The sequence below is a fragment of the Gorilla gorilla genome, chromosome 2 (genome assembly GCF_029281585.2).
Source record: "Gorilla gorilla gorilla isolate KB3781 chromosome 2, NHGRI_mGorGor1-v2.1_pri, whole genome shotgun sequence".
Taxonomy (NCBI): Eukaryota; Metazoa; Chordata; class Mammalia; order Primates; family Hominidae; genus Gorilla; species Gorilla gorilla.
In genome coordinates, this window is record NC_086017.1 from 195260013 (window position 1) to 195278125 (window position 18113).

The following is an 18113-nucleotide window of genomic DNA, read 5'->3' on the forward strand; positions in this document are numbered from 1 at the left end:
GCGGCCACCGGAAGAGTCGCGGTCGCCAGTCCAGTCGGGAGAGTGGGGAGCGGAAGCGGCGGCCGCGGCGGCGGCGGGCGGCGCTGGGACCCGGTAGCGGCCGGAGAACAAGGGAGCTGGCGCCGCCGGCAGCCGCCGAGCTGGGTTGAGCCGCTGGGCCGCGCCGCGCGCCGCCGCCGTCTGGGAGGCTCGGCCCGGCCGCCCGAGCAGGCCGCGCGCGGGCCGCCGGGCCCGAGGCCGGAGCCATGGGCGAGACCAAGATCATCTACCACTTGGATGGGCAGGAGACGCCGTACCTTGTGAAGCTGCCCCTGCCCGCCGAGCGCGTCACCTTGGCGGACTTTAAGGGCGTTTTGCAGCGACCCAGCTATAAGTTCTTCTTCAAGTCTATGGACGACGATTTCGGGTGAGGATGGCCCCCGCACCGCCTCCGGGAGCCCCGGCCGCTCTGGCTTCTAAGGGACGACGCGGTCCGTTTCGACTTCCCTCACTACACCGGCTCCTAGCCCCGCTCTGACTTCTAGGGGCGACTCGGCCCATTTGGGCCCCTTTGGTTCCAGCCCCACTAGCGACTCCCGTTTACCTCTGAAGGGGGGACGTTGGCCTCCCTTGTTTAAGGGGACGTCCAACTCCCCACTAGCAATCAGAGTTCCTGCCGGTGCGGTCCCCTTACCTCTTCAGAGACCAGTGGCCCACAGAGACAGACACACACCCCCCTCCACCTAGTTTCAGAGCCCGAGTCCCCCATCCTCCTCCTGCCGAGGAGCCAGAGCCACCTTTTTCCGCACAGACCTGGGTCGTGTGACCCTCGTTCTTCGCCCCCTTCATCTTTTCAGCAGCACTGCTCCCAGCCATATTTGGAGTATGCTGCATCTGAGGGCTCTGCTGGGACTTTGAGCTGGGGGAGGGGTGTCGGGGGCGCTCGGGCGCCTGGCCGCGAGCGGGGTCTGCAGATCTGATGTTTATCTAGCTGCCTGCCCTCTCCTTTGTGGGTTGTTGTGGGTGTTGTCACCGGAACAGAGAGCCTGACCCCTGCGGAGTAGTCCTCACTGACCCAGGTGCTGATCTTTCCTCCAATTCGGGCTTTTTCCCTCCAGTTGGTGGCCAGTGGGGAGACGTTGGGAAGGGCCTGGGGCCTGGGTGGGATAGCCAGGAAGAGTTTCTTGGTGTTCTCTATCTTCCCCTCCCTGATGGGGTCTTCCCTTCCACCCAGCTGCAGAGATCTGGACAGGCAGAGTTTGGAAGCAGTGACTTTCCCTTTAAGAGGGGATGGAATGCTGGAGCCGGAAGGTTCTGAAGCAGCTGGCCTGGGAAGGGGGGGGGCCTGGCTGATCCCCTCGAACCCCCCCAACTCCCAGGAGACTGGGGGAGGGGGAGGCGCCCACACTTGCCTGCCGCCTCACTAACTGGGCGCTGGGCCTGGAGGCGGTGGGGAAGGCCCCTCCAGGCCTGAAGGCTGCCTCTCCAGCCCTAGCCTGAGGCCTGCACTGCTCTTTGGAGCTGAGGCCCCACAGCCAAGAGGAGACATTCTTCTCCCCAGTGTTCATCTGTCTGGCTTCTCTCCCAAGCCCCTGGCCCCCCTAGCACTAGGAAGCAAGCACCTTCTGTCTAATGCCTGGCATGTTTTGCTGTCACCTTCTGCCCTGGAACTCAGGGTTGGATGAGCCCCTGAAATCATGTGTGTGAGAGTGCTTTGTACAGTGGGCAGTGCTTTGTAGATTCTAACTATTCTTGTTTCTGTTGTTGTTCCTGCCCTGGGGTGGGGTGCTCCTGGTGTGATAATGATTGTCTGCCTTCAGCCCAGAGACAGACACCTCTAATTGGAAGATTCTGAGGAGGGATGGATCTAGAGGGGGTCTGGGTGAGGGGGTGGATACTTTGGCCTGGCAAGAGAAGAATAGGGTTAGAAGGGATCAAGCTACTGCCTCCACATAAGGAATGGGGGAAGATGAGCCAGAGTCCAGTGCCCTGGGGCCACCTCAGATCCAGACGCCTTGAGGGACTGAGATAGGCTGTCTCTCCACCCCTACTTACCTCTAGAGCCACTGGACCCGGCCCCTGCCTCCTAGGCCTGGACAACTCTGGGCTGCTCTCCCAATCCCAAGGCCTAACTGCAGTTTTAAGAGGGCCCTCATTACATCCAGTCACTGTTACTTAATATTTTTCTTTAAATCCATTGTCAGTCCACTTATTCTTTTTCTTAGCTTGAACCAAGCAATAACATGAAACCATAGGTCTGACTTTTCTGTTTATATTTCTTTCTAAAATATGTTTAACATAAATATTTAATGATTGAACTAAGCAATGTTAATCTGTGAGCCACCTGAAGCCATCTTGCAAACATCAGTGGTACTTGAACCAAAATCAGAGTTGGACCATTTTAGCAGGGTTGAAAACAGTATTAAAAATGAAGTGGAGGAGATGGATTCTGTTTGTATCCCCAGAAGGATAAATGAGCAGGGGACCTGATAGGGCTGTCTTGTCACAGAGGACTAATAGCTGAAGAGCATATATATATGTTTCATTTATTTAACACACGCCTTTTATGCTTAGTGTGCCAGAGACTAATCTAAATGCTTTTCAAATCTTCACTCATTTAATCTTCGAAACAGCCTTATGAAATAGATAGCGTAATAGTATCTCCAGTTTACAAATGAAACTCCGTCAGGCATGGTGGCTCACACCTGTAATCTCAGCAATTTGGGAGGCTGAGGTGGGAGGATTGCTTGAGGCCAGGAATCTGAGACCAGCCTTGGCAACATAGCAAGACCCCATCTCTACAAAAAAATTTTTTAATTAGCCAGGCATGATGCTTTGTGCCTGTAGTCCCAACTTGGGAGGCTGAGACAGGAGGATCACTTGAGCATAGGAGTTTGGGGCTGCAGTGAGCTGTGATGGTGCCACTGTACTCCAGCCTGGACAATAGAGTGGGACCCTGTTTCAGAAAAAAAAAAGGGAAACTAGAGCACAGAAAGCTTAAGTAACTTGCCTAAGGTCACACAGCTAATAAGAGGCAGAGCAGAGCTTGCTTTGACATCAGGAATCTGGATCCAAAAATCTAAATCCTTAATCGCACAATTTTAGGTGTCATTATTATCACCATTTTACTGATGAATCCTCTCCGAGGGAGGTGGTAAGCCTTGGAAAACTGTAGAGGTGACAAGGCCACCATTTCTCGGAGCCCCACAAGAGGAAGGTCAGGCGGAGGTCAGTGACCCTAGCTGACGGAAGGGAAAGTGGGTCAGAGGAGGAAGGCTGCTGTCTCTCCAGTTTCTCCACTCCTGGCTCAGCCTTTGAGGTGCTGGTTGTGAGGCTCCTCAAGTCCCATCTGGTCTCCAAAAGTATTTGTCAAGCTCAGGGTAGGCCCAGCCATCTTTTTAAATTTTTTTTCTTTTTTTTTTTGAGGAGTTTCGCTCTTGTCACCCAGGCTGGAGTGCAGTGGCGCAATCTCGGCTCACTGCAACCTTCGCCTCCCGGGTTCAGGTGATTCTCCTGCCTCAGCCTCCCAAGTAGCTGGGATTACAGGCATGAGCCACCATGCCTGGCTAATTTTAGTATTTTTGGTAGAGATGGGGTTTCACCACGTTGGCCAGGCTGGTCTGGAACTCCTGACCTCAAGCAATCCACCCACCTCGGCCTCCCCAAGTGCTGGGATTACAGGTGATGAGCCACCGCGCCTGGCCTGCCATCTTAAGTTATTTGAGAAATGGAGGAAGGATAAACATTTTCAGTATTGAGGGCATGGTGGATGGTTCATAGAAGTAAGGTACCTACTGCTAGTCTGGCCTTGAGCTGTGAGAGAGGGCAGCATGGCGATCAGGTCATTAGCTGTGTGGCTCCCTGCTCCACTGTCCTCCCTCTGGGCCTTCCACCTGCAGACTCTTCTTCCCCTGTCTCCTCCAGGTTCAAATTCTCCTGTCTTCTGGGTTGAGCTTTTCTGTGAAAACTGTCATGGCACTCTCTTATTTTATCCTTTTTTTTTTTTTTGAGATGGAGCCTGGCTTTGTCACCCAGGCTGGGGTACAGTGGTGCGACCTTGGCTCACTGCAACCTCTGCCTCCTGGGTTCAAATGATTCTCCTGCTTCAGCCTCACAAATAGCTGGGACTACTGGTGTGTGCCACCACACCTGGCTAATTTTTGTATGTTAAATAGAGATGGGGTTTTGCTACGTTAGCCAAGCTAGTCACGAACTCTTGACCTCAAGTGATCCGCCCACCTTGGCCTCCCAAAGTGCTGGGATTACAGGTGTGAGCCACCGTGCCTGGTTTATTTTATCTTTATATCCTGACACCTGTGTAACACTCAGCAGATGTCTATCCATTGAACACATGTGCTGCTCCTACGGCTCCAACCACTTCCTGGATTGCAGTATATTTCCATGAACTATCCACTGGACCATAGTCTCTCTGAGAACAAGGCAGGCTCTGGGTCTGATGTTTCATGAGAAAACCTACAATAGCAAGCTCAGGACCTGAAACCCCCTGGGCCCTCAGCCAAAGCATTTTATTATATTTTATTTTTATTTTTTTATTTTTTATTTTTATTTTATTTTATGTTTTTCTGAGAGGGAGTCTCGCTGTGTCGCCCAGGCTGGAGTGCAGTGGCACGATCTCGGTTCACTGCAAGCTCCGCCTCCTGGGTTCACGCCATTCTCCTCTCTCAGCCTCCCGAGTAGCTGGGACTACAGGCGCCCGCCACCACGCCCTGCTAATTTTTTTTTTGTATTTTTAGTAGAGATGGGGTTTCACCGTATTAGCCAGGATGGTCTTGATCTCCTGACTCATGATCCGCTTGCCTTGGCCTCCCAAAGTGCTGGGATTACAGGCCTGAGCCACCGTGCCTGGCCAGTCAAAGCATTTTAATTGGATGAACAATGAATGATGAACAGGTTTATTTGCTTTGCCCTTAAAAATGTATACATAGTTAGAAATAGTGTATGGATCCTGCTAAAAATTGACAATATAATTAGCTTTTATTGTATGCCTGGATCATGCCAGGCATTTAAGGATCCCATTTACCAGGATGAGACAAAGGCTTGGAGAAATTAAGAAACTTCTCTAAGATAAGAGGGCCAGTAAGTGGTAGAATTGGAATTTGAGTCATTATTTGTTTGACTCCATTTGGGGTGTGAGTGTGTGTGTGTGTGTGTGTGTGTGTGTGTGTAAGTGCTATGTAAACCCCGGCCATTCAGCTCCATGGTGGGAGAGTAAGACCTGTCTGAGGTTCCCCAAAGCTGCTGAAGATCAGCTGATTGTTTTGAGTCAGCAGAGCCTTGGTGGCCTGTCGATGACCCCCAGAAAGAGGAAACGTGTAGTGTGGAGCAGTGTGGTGGGGCCTGCCAGGGGAGCAGGGAGGTAGGGACTCAGCAGCAATTTCCCCCCGACAGGCAGACCCTATCCAAAGCAGGCTGTGCCATGTGGCCCACATATTCCCTTTTCCTTTGAGCCCTGTGGGGCTGCCAACCTGGAGTACCCTGTGGCCAGACTGGCTGGTGGGTCTGAGCTACCTCTGTGTCCCTTCTTTCTAGCCTATCCTTTCTACACTTTCTGCCATGGTGGCCGCAGTAGGATGATTTGGGCTGCTTTCCGAGGGTCGCTGTGGCACTGGGAATGATAGAGGAGCCAGAGCTGGGTGGGAGTGGGGAGGGCAGGCTTGGCCTGTGAACTTGGCTGTGAGTCCAAAAATGGGAGCATCACAAGGGAGCTGAGCACATTCCCAGCTCTGGGCAGAAGCTGCTCTAAGAACAAGGGGGGCCAGGCACGGCGGCTCACGCCTGTAATCCCAGCACTTGGGGAGGCCGAGGTGGGCGGGTCACCTGAGGTCAGGAGTTCAAGACCACCCTGGCCAACATGGTGAAACCCTATCTCTACTAAAAATATAAAAATTAGTCAGGCGTGCTGGCAGGCACCTGTAATCCCAGCTACTCGGGAGGCTGAGGCAGGAGAATCACTTGAACCCGGGAGGCGCAGGTTGCAGTGGGCTGAGATTGCTCCACTGGACTCCAGCCTGGGTGACAGAGCGAGACTCCGTCTCAAAAAAAAAACCAAAGAACAAGTGGGGACTGAACTTCCCAACCTCCTCCTTGCTGTCTTCCCTCTCTGCTCAGAGCTCCTGGCATGCGTCATCTTACCCTTGGTCATGTCTTCCCATCTCTGTACTCCTGGCATATTTGACAGTCTGAGGGTCCTCAAACTTTTCCACTCCTCTTCCCAGCCCCAAACTGTAGTTACTGCCTGACTTCTTGCCTCACCACATTCCTCAGGCCAAACTACATGCCCCGTGACCACATTCCACACCCTTCATGCCTCACATCATTGTCCTCCAGCACCCACTCTCCACATAGACCCACGTTACCTCTGTTATTATATAGGAAAGAATGTGAAATACAGTGGAAAGAGTATGGATTTTGGAGTCAAACAAGCCTGGGGTGAAATTCCAGCTCTGACATCTACTAGTCCTGTGACCTTGGACAAGTTAACTGAATACATCTCAGTTTCCTTATTCATGAAATGAAGATCATAGTCTGCCCCCTGAGGCTGATGTGAAGATTATAGGTTCTAACTATAGGAAGATAAGGTGGTGTAATGGTAAGAATGCAGATGTTGGAGTCAGGCTAACCAGGATTCAAATTTCAGCAGTTTAGGAGAATTACTGAACCTATTGAGCCTAGTTCCCCTGTTGTACCTGCTGCCTTATAGCATTGTTGTATTAAATGAAATTATATAAGTAAAGTGTTTAGCATAGTGCTTGGCCCATAATACTCATTTATGCTCAATAAACGACAGCAATTTTTTTTTTTTTTTGAGACAGGGTCTTGCTCTGTCACCCAGGCTGGAGTGCAGTGGCACAATGATAGCTCACTGCAGCCTTGAACTCCTAGGCTCAAGCGATGGTCCCACCTCAGCCTTCCAAGTAGCTGGGACCACAGGCACACGCTACCACGCTCGGCTAATTTTTGTATTTGTTTTGTTTTGTAGAGCCGGCACCTCGCTATGTTGACCAGGCAGGTCTCAAAACTCCTGGCCTCAAGCGATCCTCCTGCCTTGGCCTCCCAAAGTGCTGAGATTACCAACGTGAGAAAGAGCAATTGTTACTGTTAATTATCATAATGGCATGTGGAAAATGTTCAGTAAATGCCTTCTCTTCTCTTCTCTTTTTCTTTTTCTTTTTCTTTTTTTTTTTTTTTGACACAGAGTCTCACTCTGTTGCCCAGGCTGGAGCACAGTGGCGTGATCTCAGCTCACTGCAACCTCCACCTGCCGGGTTCAAGTGATTCGCCTGCCTTAGCCTCCCAAGTAGCTGGGATTACAGGTGCACACCACCACACCCGGCTAATTTTTGTATTTTTAGTAGAGACGGGGTTTTGCCATGTTAGCCAGGCTGGTCTCGAACTCCTGACCTCAGGGCGATCCTCCTGCCTCAGCCTCTCAAAGTGCTGGGATTACAGGTGTGAGCTATCGCGCCTGGCCTCCCCTTCTCTTTTCTAATTTTCTTAAATTCTTTGTCCATACCTCCCACAACAATGTTAGGATTCCCACTTAAGAAAGGAAGGACAGTTATAATTGTATGCTTTTTTCCAATTAGGGATCAGAGGGAAAGAGAAAGTCTAGCCCAGGAGAGTCATGTTGGGGATGGGTAGAGCACTTTAGAGATTTTAGGGAGTGGCATGGGGGACAGTGATGTGTCAGTTGTAATTTGCAATCACCTGATGACTGAGAGGATGCTCCAGGAAGGTATCTGGCCTAGGCAGGGCTGGTGTCTTCCTGGTGGTGCCAAAGAGCTGTCCCTGGGTCTCCCCAACCTCTGCTTTCATTTGAACAGTCTTGTGCTGGTGGTTTGATTCCCAGTTTAGGATGGAGGAGCCCCTGAGAGTTGGGATTTGAGGATCCTCCATTTGCACTCTAGAAGGTTCTCTGTGACATCCCCCTTTCTCTGCAGAGTGGTGAAGGAGGAGATCTCGGATGACAATGCCAAGCTACCATGCTTCAATGGCCGGGTGGTGTCCTGGGTAAGGAGCCCTCAGCCTTCCATCCACCTGCATCCCTGTGCTGGGCTGGACGAGGGAAAGGCATCACTGAGATTGTAGCTGGTGGTTTTAAGCTTCAGTATCTGAATCTTTCTTTAGTTTTGCAAATGAACTGCTTCTCACCCCAGATTCTGTAACCTTGATGAAAAGTGAGAAATTGGTGGGAAGGGGGAAGAGGGAGAGACGGAAAAACACAGTGGAGACAGTAACGTTTCCTGTGCCTTTCAGACACTTGCCTCAGGTTTCCTTCTGCCACCTGCTCATCTCTGCCTTAGACCACTGAGCCTTGTTCTTTGTCCCCACTCCACTTCACCACCCCGTGCCTTCCAACAACCCCATCAATAGCAGGAAGTGGCAGAGGGGCCACTGTTCATCTCAGCCACCCTTGCACAGCCCTGTCTTTTCTCCCTCGATATTTCCTGCTTCCTTCCTCTTAGGCCTTCATGCCTTGCCGGAAGCGAACTATCCCCTTCTCCTTGATGCTCCTGTAACATACTACTCACTCAGTTTCTCCCTTTCAGCTGGTGTCAGCTGAGGGCTCACACCCAGACCCAGCCCCCTTCTGTGCTGACAACCCATCGGAGCTGCCACCACCTATGGAGCGCACGGGAGGCATCGGGGACTCCCGACCCCCATCCTTCCAGTGAGTGTGACCTGAGGGTGGGGAGGGCCGCATCAGTTCAGCCCAGGGCTGGGGGAGGGAGCCCCCAGCCTGCCCCCTCCCCCATCAAGTCTCTTCCCTGCAGCCCTCATGCTGGTGGGGGCAGCCAGGAGAACCTGGACAATGACACAGAGACGGACTCTTTGGTGTCTGCCCAGCGAGAGCGGCCACGCCGGAGGGATGGCCCAGAGCATGGTATATCTTCCTGAACGTGGACACTGTCCGCACCTCACACCCTCCCCACAGTTTCCACCCAGCTGCCCACCTTCTTGCCCTACTTCCCGAGCTCAGGATATGCCTGGCCCCAGTGCAGCCCCTGGCTTGCCTCTCTCCCTCCTTCACCCCTGCACTGGGCACTGTGTAAATCCAACTGCTTCCATCCCCTGCAGCAACCCGGCTAAATGGAACTGCAAAGGGGGAACGGCGGCGAGAACCAGGGGGTTATGATAGCTCATCCACCCTTATGAGCAGCGAGCTGGAGACCACCAGCTTCTTTGACTCAGATGAGGATGACTCCACCAGCAGGTGGGGCTTGAGTTTCATGGGTATTGTGGGGCAGGTGACCCTGGAGGAGCCCTAAACCCTGAGGATGCGGGGCCCCTGGGAGGCTTATGGGCTTTGTGTTGGGGACCCAGGCCCTGCAGTGCCTCCCCTCATGGGGGCAGGGCTGGGCCAGCCTGGTGGGGAATGACTGTGGGCCCCACAGGTTCAGCAGCTCCACAGAACAGAGCAGTGCCTCACGCCTGATGAGAAGACACAAGCGGCGGCGGCGGAAGCAGAAGGTTTCTCGGATTGAGCGGGTATGGGGTCTGGGAGGCTAGGGATGGGTGGAGGCAGATTGTGAGCCCTTCCTACGCAGGGCCAAGGCTTGTTCTTCCTTAGATCCCATCCCCCTAGTGCAGTGTTTAGAACCTTGGGGCTGGGGGCTGCACCGGGGACTCACCTTGAGGAGGAGTCAGGTGGGAGTGAATTCCTGCCACCTCCACCTGCTGCTCAGGGCCTCTGTCTATTCCAGTCCTCGTCCTTCAGCAGCATCACGGACTCCACCATGTCACTCAACATCATCACGGTCACTCTCAACATGGGTGAGTCTGAGGAAACAGCACTCTCAAGCACCTGCTATATGCCAGACACTGGGCAGACTTGAGGAGTTCAGAGAGCGTAGAATATGTTCCCTGCCCTCAAGGAGCTCTCTTTCGTAAACATCAGCTGATACATAAACTGATCATTTTAGTATCTCACCATCAGGGCTATGACAGAGATAAGCACAGAGAGCTGTGGAAGCAGAAAATGGTATCGGGGAAGGCTTCCTGGAGGAAGTGATTTCTGAGTGCCCACTCCTTCACATCTCTCAGCCATTGCATCCTTGCTCTCCGATTTCTGTCCTAGGTACTCTCTTTATGAGACAGCTGGATATAGTAAAAGGAGCCCAACTATGGGATTTAAATCTGAGTTTGATTCCTGGCTCTGCCACTTACTGGCTTAGAAAAGTCATCTTCTAAGTTCACTGAACCTCAGTTGCCTGCTCTGTAAAATGGGACTGAGTCCCTACCTTATAGCCAGCAAGGATTCCATGGAAGCATGTTTGAGCATGCCAAGTGCAGTGCCTGATTCAGGATCAGCAAATGTCAGTTCAGTTCCTGTCCCTTTCCATTTTCTAATGGGCTGGGAATGCGGGTAGGAACCTTGCTCCCCCTTAAGGTCTTAAATTACTCTCTATAGAAAAATATAACTTCTTGGGCATCTCCATTGTGGGCCAAAGCAACGAGCGTGGTGACGGCGGCATCTACATTGGCTCTATCATGAAGGGTGGGGCCGTGGCTGCTGATGGACGCATTGAGCCAGGAGATATGTTGTTACAGGTATCAGTGCCCATCCTAGGCGGTGGTGTGGATAGAGGGCAGGGAGGTGTCCTACCATCTGTACCCTGCTCCTTCAGAGGCCCCTTCTTGGTTGGGGGAAGACTCCCTGACCTACCAAGTTGAGTTCTCTTTTCATCCTCCCCAACACAGCTGTTTATCCCACTCCTGGTCCTTTCCCAGGTAAACGAGATCAACTTTGAGAACATGAGTAATGACGATGCAGTCCGGGTACTGCGGGAGATTGTGCACAAACCGGGGTATGGATGGAATGGGGCACTGGGCAAGGGGCTTGGTCTGGCCTATACACGTCCTGCCTTCACTAGGACACCCTTGTTTTCAGGCCCATCACCCTGACTGTAGCCAAGTGCTGGGACCCAAGTCCACGTGGTTGCTTCACATTGCCCAGGAGTAAGTGGATGGGAGACTCATTCCTAAAGCTGGTGCTTACATACATGAGCACTGTCTCTCCTTTCTTCTCTCACCCAGAACCCCCATACCTATCCTGTTGGGCCCAGCAGTGGGTGGGGTGGGTAGCCCATGACTCCTCATCCTCCCTGCAGGCGAGCCCATCCGGCCCATTGACCCTGCGGCCTGGGTCTCCCACACTGCAGCCATGACCGGCACCTTCCCTGCATACGGCATGAGCCCCTCCCTGAGCACCATCACCTCCACCAGCTCCTCCATCACCAGTTCCATCCCTGACACGGAGCGTGAGTGTCCAACCCTGTCTCCTGGGCCCAGCAGACAGGGCCAGGTGGGGGGACTGATGAGGGTCCACGTGGAGACTCTTGCTTGAGCATCAGAGAGGGCCGGAGATGGGGCTCGGCTCATTCCAGCAACCTCACACTGCAACTCCCCCACAGCGGGCACTCCAACCCTCACTAAACAGTGTTTGCTTCTGAACTTGTATGAGCACCCAGGGCGCCTCAGTTTCCTCTTACAAAATGGGACTCACGATATAAACTTTACCAGGTTCCTGTGGGTTTAATGAGAGGATATAAGTGAAGCACCATTGCGATGTGTGGTGTAAAGTAAGCATTCAGTAAACGGCAGCCATTTCGATTATCATCACATGCACATCGTACGCTGTGCCAAGCACCTGCATTTACATTATTTAGTCCTTTATTCAAATAGCCTTGTAAAGTAGATATTAAAATCCCCATTTTTTACAGAAGGGGAAACTGAGTGTCCAAGAAATCAGTAATTTTCCCAGCATTGGTCCCATAATTACTAGATGGTAGAGCTAGAATGCAAACTCTTGTTTACCTAACTCCAAAGCCCCTTTCTGCCTCACCATTCTGCCTCCCACCCCCAGGCCTAGACGACTTCCACTTGTCCATCCACAGTGACATGGCTGCCATCGTAAAAGCCATGGCCTCCCCTGAATCAGGGTTGGAGGTCCGTGACCGCATGTGGCTCAAGATTACCATCCCTAATGCTTTCATCGGTGAGAGAGCCCCATGGTGGGATGCAGGGTGGGTGGGGAGTGATGGGACAGGGCAGGCCGGAGGGCCCAGGACTTCCCTTGGACCCTTCCTTTGATCTGGAGCCAGCCCCAGCCTCATAGCTTCTGTGAGGCCAGATGAGTCCAAGTCAGATGGGCCTCCCCATCAACTGGCAGCCTTGTCCCCAGGCTCAGATGTGGTGGACTGGCTGTACCACAATGTGGAAGGCTTCACGGACCGGAGGGAGGCCCGCAAGTATGCCAGCAACCTGCTGAAAGCTGGCTTCATCCGCCATACCGTCAACAAGATCACCTTCTCCGAGCAGTGCTACTACATCTTCGGCGACCTCTGCGGCAGTATGTGCCTCCCTCATCTTCTTGCCCTGTCTCCTGGCTGGGAGTGGGGAGGTAGCCAGGGAAGTGGCAGCAGACTCTGGGGAACCCAAATTGGGGGACAGCAGAGCCAGGGGCCCAACTCAAGGCCTGAGAGTTCTATGGTGGAAGAAGAGTCCAGTTTAGCCTCTTCACCTGGCCCACATCTCCCTCTTGGGCCTGGCATTTTCTAAGTGCCTGCTCTGCCTGGTACCATGTTGGTTGTTCCTAAAGCATCATCTTACTCAATATTCACAGCCTCCCAGAGGCCCAGCTCAGGAGGATACTGCCAGAATAGGCCTTTTCCTTCTCACTCGTCAAGGTCTCAGCTAGGGGTGTTGCAGGCTTAAAGGGAAGAACTGGAGGCCTAGGTAGCCCCGAGGAGCACACAGTCATTCCCTCAAAACAACAGCCTGGAGGCTCACGTCATCACCAGCTCTGGGCAACAGCTGACAGACCACTGCTTTCCTCCACCACCACTCCCCATGCTGGCTGCTGGCCTCTTGACAGGTTGATGGCTTGGCTGCAGGCTCCACAGGCAGCCTCAGAGCCCTGTCTCCTGATTTCTCTCCTGGAAGGCTGGGCTGGCTCTTCTTAGGGCTGGGAGGAATGTCTCATCTTAATAGGGCCGGTGGCCTCAAGGGCAGTTGTAGCTCTCTTGGAGCTCTGGGACCTGGTACCGATAGTGTGTGAGCAGAGGGTGTCCCAGGCAGGTATTCAGTCCTGGTGGCCCCTTATATTCTCTTCAATGTAGTTCCAACATTGGTGGGAGTAGCCTTGCCCTTAAGGAATGTATAATTTCCCCGGGGGCGCCAGGATCGTGAGATGAGTAATGCTGGTGGAGTGAGACAGTGCTATGAAGAGCTAGGCCTGGCCGGGAACGGGGTGGAGAGCAGTGGGGGAGGCACCTAAGTTGTTCTTTCCTTCTGGCCCCTTCCCACCCTACTCACCCTGCCCAGCAGCACTGGGAAAGTGTAATCAGGGCCAAGTACCTTCTATATAGGGAATCTCTGGAAGGCCCTGCACTCATTCTAGGCTTTTAGTGGGTATTTAGTTCTAGGTGAAGGGGTGGGTAAAACTTTACCTAAATTTCCCAAACTGCTCCTTGTCCTAATTAATGACCTCATCTGAGAAGGTAAGGAGAAAGTAAGCTACTCTTCGCTTCTGCTCTGATTAGTTTAGGCTGAGCTGAAGGTAGTGTTCACTATTGTGCCTCATGAACTTCAGGTGCGACATACCTGGTGGCTGTCTAGTATTTCAGCCTTCCAAATTCTCCAACCTTGCACCAGCTGAGTGAACGGAAGAGAAAATGGCCACATAAGAGTTTTGCAGGCCGGGCGCAGTGGCTCACGCCAGTAATCCCAGCCTTTTGGGAGGCTGAGGCGGGCAGATCACCTGAGGTTAGGAGTTGGAGACCAGCCTGGCTAACGTGGCAAAACCCTGTATCTACTAAACATACAAAAAAAAAAAAAAATTAGCCAGGTGTGGTGGTGCAACCCTGGAGGCTGAGGCAGGAGAATCGCTTGAACCGGGGAGGAGGAGGTTGCAGGGAGCTGAAACTGTACCACTGCACTCCAGCCTTGGCCACAGAGCGAGACTCCGTCTCAAAGAGTTTTGCCACTTCTAGCCCACTGAGGCCAGCAGAGAAAGTGCAAAAGCTTGGCAAGGGCCTTCAAGGGATTGTGGGGTACAGCTTTGGCTGAGAACCTAGAATGATGACTCAGGGTTTTCCTGAGAAGGGTATCCCCGAGGCTGGCTCTGGTGGTGGCAAAGGGGGGTCTGCAGAAGTGGGGAGCTCTCTGGGCTGTGCCTCCTCTCATTCTAGCCAGAAACTACCACGGTCTCTCTCATCCAGAGCCCACCTGACCTAGGCTAGGGACCTCTCTCCCGAAAGACCTAGCTCCATCCGGCCCTCCCCTTCACAGACATGGCCAACCTGTCTCTCCACGATCACGATGGCTCCAGTGGCGCCTCTGACCAGGACACACTGGCCCCTTTGCCGCACCCGGGGGCCGCCCCTTGGCCCATGGCTTTCCCGTACCAGTACCCGCCACCCCCGCACCCCTACAACCCGCACCCGGGCTTCCCGGAGCTGGGCTACAGCTACGGCGGGGGCAGCGCCAGCAGTCAACACAGCGAAGGTAAGGTAGAGGGGCCGTGGAGGAAGGCTATAGGTGGGCCCCAGGCTTCCCCCGCCCGCTCAGCCTGCCCCACCCCGGCCCTGTTTGCCTCCTACAGGCAGTCGGAGCAGTGGCTCCAACCGTAGCGGCAGCGATCGGAGGAAGGAGAAGGACCCGAAGGCCGGGGACTCCAAGTCCGGGGGCAGCGGCAGCGAATCGGACCACACTACACGCAGCAGCCTGCGGGGGCCGCGGGAGCGGGCGCCCAGCGAGCGCTCAGGGCCGGCGGCCAGCGAGCACAGCCACCGCAGCCACCATTCCCTGGCCAGCAGCCTTCGCAGCCACCACACACACCCGAGCTACGGTCCTCCCGGAGTGCCCCCTCTCTACGGCCCCCCCATGCTGATGATGCCCCCGCCGCCCGCGGCCATGGGGCCCCCAGGAGCCCCTCCGGGCCGCGACCTGGCCTCAGTGCCCCCGGAACTGACCGCCAGCAGACAGTCCTTCCGCATGGCCATGGGAAACCCCAGTGAGTTCTTTGTGGATGTGATGTGAGCAGGGCCCCTCCCCTAGCTCCATTCCGCTCCCACCCCAGCCGGCTGCGTTCCTCTCTCCATCCGTCCGTCTTTTTTACTTTGTCTGGTACCTGAAAGGGAAATAAAAGGAACTAAATCCAGGTGCGCTAACTGCTCGCAGGGTGCTGCGAGGGTGGGGTGCACCTACCGATTGGCTCTGCAGCCCCCTAACCTGCCTCTGGCCCCAGTTCGTTTCCTCTGCCCACTGACCCCTGCGCAGGACTTCCCAGGACCCCTTTTGTCTCTGGGACCAGACTTGTTGGTGCTACCCCTTACTCCCCTCTGCAACCCCCATTTTGGGAGTTGACCCCAGCGATGACCTTGGTGGCATGCTCACTCCCTCATTCTCTCGTTTCCCCTTTAGCTCCCTTTCACCATTTATTCAGCTACATCATCCCTCTATTAACCCCACCCCATCAGGCACGTGTGCAAACCTCTTGACTTTACCCCACATTACTGAAACCAAAATATATTTGCTTCATCTGCCCCCTACTAACCATCCCCCTGCCTGCTGCCTCAGTCCTGCAACCTAAAGCTGTAGTCGCCTCCAATAGCCATCCATGCCATCCCTGCCTGTGCCTAGATCAGAGGCCCAGAGGGCCCCCTCAGTTGCCTGAGCAGCTGGTGGCTTCCAGGGAGCATCTCTGCTCTACCCTTGCCCCATGCCTGCCCTGCGTGCTGGTTCCTTCAGACCCCTAACCCTACTAACCAGCAGGCTCATCTCACCTCCAGGCCTGAAACATTTCTTTTCTTTCTTTTTTCCTCCCCCAATTTTCCCTGGGCCTGGAGCAGCCAAGAATTTCGGGCTGTTTGACTTTCTGTGAGCCCCCAGCGAGGGGAGGCCCAGCCTCCGAGGAGACCAGGAACCCTGCTTCAGCAGCCCCTCAGGGCTTCCCAAGGATGTCCAGCCCCCACACCCACACGTTAACATAATGAGTCACTAGGCTTCTGGGGAGGGCCCAACTTCACCCATGCATGAGAGACTCTCCTCCTTTCCAGAGAGAATCGGATCGCACCACGTGTGGCAGCCTGCAGCGGGGGGAGGGGGGCCTCTTTAGCTCTCTTTATCTTTCTCTCTCACTCATGTATGCATACATGCACAGAGATGCACACACAGGTGCCTATGCAAGTTCACTTAAGCCTCAGGGCTGGTCCCTGCCCAAAGGGCTGGACCCTCCTAATCCTCTCCTAGGTTGTGGGGCTGGTCCCCTGACACCCTTCTCCCCTTCCTGGTAGACCTTAAACCTCGCACACATGTCCCCAGCATTTTCTCACCTGGATAAAGCCCATAAGCTGGGTCTCAGGCTGGGCTCAGCAAAGGACTCGCCTTGCGACCGACAGGCCATTCCCACCCCCACACACAACCTCCCCTGTTTTCACATTCACCATGGCACCCCAGAGCAAGGACACAGGAGCCCACAGGCCAGTTGAGGTTGGGCAAGGAGACTTCCAGGACTTCCAGACAGAGTACCAGGTTTTATTTTTCACCTTATTCTCTACTTTAAACAAATCATAACTTTCTCTTTAAGCCTCTGCTATAAATTCTCCTGGCTCTCCTGGGCATCCATATTTTGGGGGCTGGGGTGTCAAAAGTGAGATGAAGTCCTTAGCTCCAGGTTTTGGGGTAAACCAAGGTAGGAACATTTTGGCATTTATTTCAATTAACAATACTTCCTTGGACGGGTGCGGTGGCTCACGTCTGTAATCCCAGCACTTTGGGAGGCTGAGGCAGGTGGATCACTTGAGGTCGGGAGTTCGAGACCAGCCTGGCCAACATAGCAAAACCCTGTCTCTACTAAAAATACAAAAATTAGATGGGTGTTTTGGCACCTGCCTGTAATCTCAGCTACTCAGGAGGCTGAGGCATAAGAATCGCTTGAATCCAGGAAGCAAGCGGAGGTTGCAGTGAGTTGAGATCGCACTCCAGCCTGGGTGACAGAGTGAGATTCTGTCTCAAAAGCAAACTAACAAAGAAAAACAATACTTCCTGGGGTTTTGGTGTGCAGAGGGCTTTGTTGGAAGTGTGACTCAATCTTGCCTGCCTTCTGGGAGCTCTAGAATTGTTCCCAACCCAGTCCATGGCTTCTAGCCACCACTACAGGGCTGTTTCATGTACTTCTCTCTCTGACTCTGTCTTGTCCGACTCTCTTGAGAATTTCTCGATGATTGCTCATGCCTGTCAGTATCAGTGCTTCCAACGTTCCATCTTTGATGCACTTCTCTTTCCTTTCTATTTACTCCCAAAATGGAGTCATTCATCCTGATGTCCTCAATTGCTGCTGATATGCTGGTGATTCCCAAATACGTAGCTCCAACCCCAACTTCCCCCAGACTTTAGATCTGTATTGGTATTACCTACTGGACATCTCTATGGACAGTTCCGTATAGACCCAACTCATCTGCCCAACCAAGTATGTTCCTCCTGAATTCCTCTCCTGGTTACTTCATCACAATCTACATAGGCTCACCAGCTAGAAACATTTATGAGCTTACATTCCTTCTTCCCATATCTTATCAGCATATCATATCCATTTCACTCCAACACTCTGTCTTGAATTTGGCCCTCCCTCTCCCCTCTCTCTCTACTTTAATTCGTTGGAGCATGGGATTTGGAGTTAGGTGGTTTTGGGTTTGAATTCCAGCTCCACTATTTTTGGTTGTGTGATAGAGTTATTTAACCTCTCTGAGCCTCAGTTCCCTCGTATGTAAAATGATGATAATAATACCTACCTCACAGGGTTGTTGTGAGGATTTAAATTAGATATTGTACGAAAAGTGCCTAGCACAGTGCCTGGCACACAGTAGAGTAGGTGCTCAATAAATGGTAGCTATTATTATTATTATTTTATCATTATTATTATTTACTCTAAATTGGTAGCAGTTTAGGGTATTTTTGGAAGATAAAGCTTTTGTAAAGGTAGGAGTGAAGCCTTGAGTGCTGATTCAAAAATTAGAAGTGCTTGTATTCAGTCACTTAATGACTTCAGGCCGTGACTATGATGTGAGAGAGGTCAGATCTTCATCCTGCCACATCGTGGCTTCTGGCTGGAG

General features: G+C 53.0%; 1 protein-coding gene across 2 annotated transcripts; it reads left to right on the forward strand.

Annotated features, from left to right (window-relative positions):
* Positions 1-240: 240 nt before the first annotated feature.
* On the forward strand, positions 241-17905 carry DVL3 (dishevelled segment polarity protein 3). 2 transcript variants are annotated; one of them, XM_019023048.4, is made up of 15 exons: positions 241-406; positions 7941-8010; positions 8550-8671; positions 8775-8884; positions 9079-9214; positions 9396-9489; positions 9705-9774; positions 10412-10551; positions 10732-10808; positions 10892-10959; positions 11112-11261; positions 11867-11998; positions 12185-12352; positions 14293-14508; positions 14606-17905. In XM_019023048.4, the coding sequence occupies exons 1-15, from the start codon at positions 246-248 to the stop codon at positions 15040-15042; spliced, it is 2151 nt and encodes a 716-aa protein (XP_018878593.3). In that variant the 5' UTR covers positions 241-245; the 3' UTR covers positions 15043-17905. The 2 variants fall into 2 exon arrangements, with proteins under 2 accessions (XP_018878593.3, XP_063560496.1); XM_063704426.1 differs by having other exon boundaries at positions 9396-9471.
* The last annotated feature ends 208 nt before the right edge of the window (positions 17906-18113 follow it).

Bases quoted from the DNA above. Each gene is read 5' to 3' on its own strand.
- DVL3 (XM_019023048.4), top strand. From the start codon at position 246: ATGGGCGAGACCAAGATCATCTACCACTTGGATGGGCAGGAGACGCCG. The intron at 9,775-10,411 runs GTGAGTCTGAGG...TACTCTCTATAG, and splicing joins CACGGTCACTCTCAACATGG to AAAAATATAACTTCTTGGGC. The intron at 11,262-11,866 runs GTGAGTGTCCAA...TCCCACCCCCAG, and splicing joins TTCCATCCCTGACACGGAGC to GCCTAGACGACTTCCACTTG.